Source organism: Armigeres subalbatus, chromosome 1, assembly GCF_024139115.2.
Source record: "Armigeres subalbatus isolate Guangzhou_Male chromosome 1, GZ_Asu_2, whole genome shotgun sequence".
NCBI classification, from domain to species: domain Eukaryota; kingdom Metazoa; phylum Arthropoda; class Insecta; order Diptera; family Culicidae; genus Armigeres; species Armigeres subalbatus.
In genome coordinates this window covers 307,849,166-307,855,558 of record NC_085139.1, presented here as the reverse complement: position 1 = coordinate 307,855,558, position 6,393 = coordinate 307,849,166, and the positions used below count along the sequence as shown (strand labels likewise).

The following is a 6,393-nucleotide window of genomic DNA, read 5'->3' as shown; positions in this document are numbered from 1 at the left end:
GTTCCACCTGTTATGATCAATGTACCTTGATACGATGAAATAAAACGTCATTCTGTTATAGTCGGTCGAAGAGAAAGCACGCTGTTTTTACTGTACTCTCCAAAACACGACAGTTGGCGACGAGTCGGATGGGATACAACCCATTGAAGGGAGGAACGCTAGCGCTACGAGCCGATCGGTTCGCAATTCTGTTCGACAAATGCGGAAGACGAAAGAGGTTATGATTTGCTGCTACTAATACAACGAAGGTGTGGACTGATGTGAAATCATTGCTGCTTCTACCAATACCACGTGAAAACATCTCTGCTGTTTGCTACCATACACTGGAAGAGTGTCGTGCTATTTGCTGGTTCACTTGCGGAAGAAGGAGGAAGTGCTGTTGACTGCTGAAGTTTTGTGAAGGTTTTGCTGGTGTACTGCTGCTGAGAGAGAAGACTACAGAAAATGCCGGATTCGGATGACGATACTGCCCCTGCTGTGCCACCCACCTTCGCGTTCGAACCATACGAAAAACATAAATCGAAATGGTGCCGCTGGGTAAAGCGCCTCGAGAGTGCGATGCAAATTTTCGGTGTGCCGGACGCCAACAAGAAGAATATGTTGCTGTACTACATGGGATCGGATACATATAACCTGCTTTGCGATCATCTTTCTCCTACCGAGCCGGAAACAAAATCGTACGACGAAATTGTGGCTACGCTGGACAACTATTTTGATCCCGAACCACTGGAGATGGTTGAACTATGGAGATTCCGGTCCAGAAATCAACGTGAAGGAGAAACTATTCCGGAATTTATCACTGCCCTACAACGAGAAGCGAAACATTGCAAGTTCGGGACCTATCTTACGAAAGCTTTACGGAATCAATTAGTATTCGGAGTGCGGAATCAGCGGATACGAACGCGGCTGATCGAAGAGCGAGATTTGACATTTGAGAAAGCCAAGGAAATTTCTTTGTCGATGGAGGCATCAGGTGAAGGAGCCGATGTGATTAACCGACGGATGCAGGACGTAAATCTGATGGACGAAAGGAAATCGAAACGACATGCTTCTTCAAACCAGATAACCGCTGGTACTGCTGACGTAAAGGTAACTAATACTACTAACAGATCTTGTTTTAGGTGTGGAAGTGAGACACATTTGGCTAATGTTTGTGTTCATAGAAATACAGTTTGCAGTTACTGCAAAAAGAAAGGACACTTGAAGCGCGTGTGTCTCAGTTTTACATCTAATAATGCCCCTGCAGTGAAACGAAATGTGATTGCAAACAAGTATCCGAAGTTCAATACCAATATGGTCGAAGAACATGAACAGGATGAGTACTCTGATAACATTGAAGTAAATGAAATCTGCATGATCGATGTATGTAAGTTAGAGGGGGGACATGACAATTCGCTGTCAAAGATTTTCCTTGAACTTAAACTCAATGATGTGCCAATTAAATTTGAGGTTGACAGTGGCTCGCCGGTGTCGTTGATGAGTCTTGGTGATAAAATCAAATGTTTTCACGATCTCCCACTTCAGGAGACATCTATGGAGCTTCGCAGTTACTGTGGGAATATAATCGAAGTGTATGGAACGGTTTCAGTCGATGTTTCGTACCAAGGAACAAATAAGTCTTTGCGGTTGTTCGTCGTTAGTACAGATCGACACCCTCTTCTTGGGCGCGAGTGGATGCGATCGTTGCAATTGAGTTGGAATGATATCATGGGTACATCTGTCTCCAATGTCAATAATGTTGAACGTTCTCCATTCCCCAGTGCTTTAAATTTGTTGTTGGATGAGTTTTCTTCGGTTTTCGGTGAATCGATTGGTAAGATAACAGGGGTTGAAGCTTCCATTACTATGAAAGAAAACTGTAAGCCTGTGTTTCTTAAAGCTCGTCCATTACCCTTTGCTATTCGCGACGTCGTTGAGCGGGAGATAAACGATATGGTGCAATCAGGAGTGCTAGTTAAAGTCAATCACAGCAACTGGGGCACACCTGTGGTTCCTGTTATGAAGTCTGGAAATAAAGTGCGGCTGTGCGGCGATTATAAGCTAACGGTAAATAAAAACCTGTTAGTCGACGAGCATCCTCTACCCACAATCGACGAACTTTTTTCAAATATGGCTGGAGGAGAGAAATTTTCAAAATTAGATTTAGCGCAAGCGTATTTGCAAATGGGCGTTCGCGAAGAGGACCAACAAGTGCTTACCCTCAACACGCATCTGGGTTTGTTTCAACCTACTAGGCTGATGTATGGTGTGGCGTCTGCGCCTGCTATATTTCAACGTGAAATATCCCAAATACTACAAGGTATTCCTGGAGTCTCGGTTTTTCTGGATGACGTCAAGGTTACTGGTCCTGATGCTGCTACCCACCTGGAACGTCTGCGGGAGGTTTTACGTAGATTCAACGAGCATAACATGCGGGTGAACGTTTCTAAATGTGAATTCTTTACGGACACTATTGAATATTGTGGATATGCCGTTGACCGTCGCGGTATTCACAAAACGAAGCAAAAAGTAGCTGCCATTCAGGAAATGCCTCATCCTGAAAATCGTGAACAAGTTCGTGCCTTTCTCGGACTTGTAAACTACTATGGGAGGTTCTTACCGAATCTTAGCACTCGGATATATCCTATCAATAATCTGTTAAAAGATAAGACACCGTTTATTTGGGATAACAAATGCGAATTGGCTTTCAACTGGGTCAAAGCGGAGATGCAATCAGATCGTGTTCTGGTACACTATGATACAACGCTTCCTCTCGTGCTAGCAACCGATGCATCACCGTATGGGGTTGGGGCCGTCCTAAGTCACATCTACCCTGACGGAAATGAGCATCCAATTCAGTACGCTTCCCAAACGTTGAACACTACACAACAGAACTACACTCAGGTCGACAAAGAGGCTTACGCGATTATATACGGCGTAAAAAAATTCCACCAATATTTGTTTGGTCGGAAATTTGTACTTGTTACGGATAACAAACCGGTTACCCAGATTTTCTCACCAGATAAAGGTCTGCCAACGCTGTCTGCATTACGCATGCAACACTACGCAGTTTTTCTAGAGTCGTTTGATTTTGAAATTCGATACCGCCCGTCCAAACATCATGCTAATGCCGATGGAATGTCTCGTTTACCGATTTCGGAAGTCGTCAATAATAAAATGGTAGAAGAAGTTGATGTGTTGGAACTCGAACAGATAGAAACTTTACCCATAAATATAGAGGAGTTGGAAGAACACACTAGCAACGATAAAAGCGTAAAGAACCTACTTCAAGGGTTGAAATCCGGAAGATGCGTGGAGGGCCGTGACAGATTCGGCATCGATCAAACCGAATTTACCCTACAAAGCGGCTGTTTGATGAAAGGAATTCGAGTGTATATTCCAGAAACACTTCGGACGCGGGTTTTGCAAGAGCTGCACTTCGGACACTTCGGAGTTTCTCGCATGAAGTCTCTCGCTAGGTCTTATTGCTGGTGGGAAACCGTTGATCGGGACATCATGGATATTGCCCGCGATTGCCCGGATTGCGCAAGAACAAGAACTGATCCAGCGAGAGTTCCTGTACATTGTTGGGAGCGACCATCAGGGCCATTTCAGCGGATTCACGCTGATTTTGCCGGGCCGTTTATGGGTTGTTTTTTTCTGATTATTGTTGATGCATACAGTAAATGGCCAGAGGTGAAAATAATCCCAGATATTTCAACAGATACTACTATCAACCGTTTGCGAGAATTTTTTGCCACATTCGGTTTACCGTCCGTTCTTGTCACGGATAGAGGATCCCAGTTTACATCCGATATGTTCCAGATGTTCTTGAAAAGAAACGGAATCGTCCATAAAATGGGTGCTCCATACCACCCAGCAACAAACGGACAAGCTGAGAGATATGTCCAAACGTTTAAAGACAAGATCAAAACCTTGCGTTGCTCTCGCTCAGAAATCTCAACGGAATTACAGAATATCTTGATGGCATACAGGCGAACTGTTCACCCTTCAACCGGTCGCAGTCCGTCTATGTTAGTGTTCGGTAGGCAGATCAGGTCACGCATTGATTTGATGATTCCGACAAAAGGAGATGGCTCTTCTACCCGTGGGGAAGAGATAGCAGTACGTTCATTCGAGGTAAACGATAGGGTGGCGGCAAGAGACTTTCTATCTGCGGAAAAATGGCGTTTTGGTGTTGTGACCGAGCGCGTTGGTAAGTTACACTATATGGTCGAGCTTGATGACGGAAGGTTGTGGAAGCGGCATGTTGATCAGCTTCGAATAGGTCCCTTGGTCAAAACTCAGCTGTTTGATGGTTTACCTAAGCGTAGTTCCGCGTATGAAAACGTACCGCTGGTACAAAACCGAAATGCTATTGAGCAATCAAGTGAAACTTCGCTTTCCACACCCCATATGCCCTTAGCTGGTCCAGTTCCATTTAGTGAAATCCCTCAAAGCCCTATCACCAAGATAAATCACGACAACCCGGTTTTGGAAGAGCCTAGACTAGTAACAGACACTGCTGGCCAAGAAACAAGAAAATCAACCAGAGTAAGGAAGCCACCAAACAGGCTCAATCTGTAATGTTGTCACTAACTCACTAACATGTACTGTATGTTTCAGACTATGTATCTGTTTAAGAACAGTTGTTAGGGAGGAAGAGATGTTATGATTTACTAGTAGTTAGATCGCCAATCTATTATTATATTAGTCTCTATAATTTTGTTCCACCTGTTATGATCAATGTACCTTGATACGATGAAATAAAACGTCATTCTGTTATAGTCGGTCGAAGAGAAAGCACGCTGTTTTTACTGTACTCTCCAAAACACGACAGCTGGTCACGTTGTTCGTATGCCGGAAGAACGACAAGCGAAGATAATATTTAGTAGAGAACCCGGAAGAGGCCGCAGGCTTCGTGGAAGGCCGCGTACACGATGGCTTTTTGCAGTTGAAGAGGACCTGAGGGCGCTCAATGTTCAGGGCGACTGGAAGCGATTGGCCCAGGATCGAGTCCAGTGGAGAAGGATACTCCATTCGGCGTAGGTTCATCGAAGAGCTGTAGCCCATCAAGTATCAAGTAAGTATGCTATTAACAATTCTCTATCTGCGTATACGTCTGGCAAATAATGAGTCTCCGACTAGATGAAAAATAAAATTACTATGTCTTAAACTTGATTATGCATATGTACAACATGTGATAGATTTAGTTCGGAAAAGGTATTGTAGGGTAGCCGCCCCTTCGGTGGGCTTTGATCCCACGACCCCAGGTCGCATGACAGGTGCTTTCCCTACTAAGCTACGAAGGACCTCCGTTGTCCACCGCAGCTTAGCGGGTACTGATGAAACCAAATTCCCAGCACCAGGTATCAACTGGCACCAACCAACACATCTGGCACAACCTCACACAACCCTACTTCATGAAGCGCCGTTGCTGATGAAGCAGGTGTGTAGGAACCGGACAATACTAAATACTTATCCTACTTGGTTGGCATGTGTACAAAAATACATATGAGACAGTTAGTTCTGAAAATGTATTGCGAGAGATCGGCTGAATTGCGTACATATACTGTAAAATCAATTCTATAAAAAAACGGCGGAAAAAAATTAAAATTTCGCCTCGTTTCGTAAAATTTCGAATTAAATGGACCCTGACTTCGTATCGTTTCGAAGTCTCGAAAGTAAATCTATATTTCGTTTCGTTTCGTTTGGAAAAAATGTGTTATATCCTTAGATAAAGCACTATTGACGTTTGAAATCTCACATGATTTCGTGACGGTCCCCAATTTTAAAATTTCATTTTGCACCCTGTATCCGAGCCTTCCCCTTAGGGTCTGTCTCAATTGGATAATTAAACTGAAATTAAACTTAAAAGTGACATTTCAATAATTATCAAATAACCCTGCTCGCAGAGCAAGATTACTTTTGACAGATATCGAATCATTTTCCATCGATGTCCTATTGGAATTGCTGGGTAGCACCAGCCATTCTTATAACGGGGTGATTTTTTAATTCTCGAACTGTCACTTTTAAGTTTAATTCTCCAAATGAGACAGACCCTTAGACGTAGTTTACGTCAAAACCGCTTCTGGAATGAGTTACATGACAATTAAATCAATCCAACAAAATAAATAAAACTATTCCTGGATGTAAGAGAGATGCAAGAGTTCTATTATCCTAACGAAAATAAATAACTATATTTCTAATCCTTTCATCGCCTTCTTTTGGAAGCTAATTAGAAGTTTATAAAAAATATATTGCATGAGTGCTTCTGTTGGCATTGTATGCATTGTAACACACACAACAACAAGAACTTCCCGTTTCTTGTAAGAATTTTCAAAGGAATGCCAGCGCCATTTACTCGCAATGTACTGACTGCCCTGCCGTTGATGTCATTGTGCGCGGCAACAA

The 6,393-nt window shown here is 43.3% G+C and overlaps 1 protein-coding gene across 1 annotated transcript; it reads left to right on the top strand.

Annotated features, from left to right (window-relative positions):
* The first annotated feature begins 444 nt into the window (after nucleotides 1-444).
* LOC134207553 (uncharacterized protein K02A2.6-like) lies at nucleotides 445-4,635 on the top strand. The gene is made up of 2 exons (XM_062683258.1): nucleotides 445-4,533; nucleotides 4,606-4,635. Exons 1-2 carry the CDS (start codon nucleotides 445-447, stop codon nucleotides 4,633-4,635), a joined length of 4,119 nt encoding a protein of 1,372 aa, XP_062539242.1.
* Nucleotides 4,636-6,393: the final 1,758 nt, after the last annotated feature.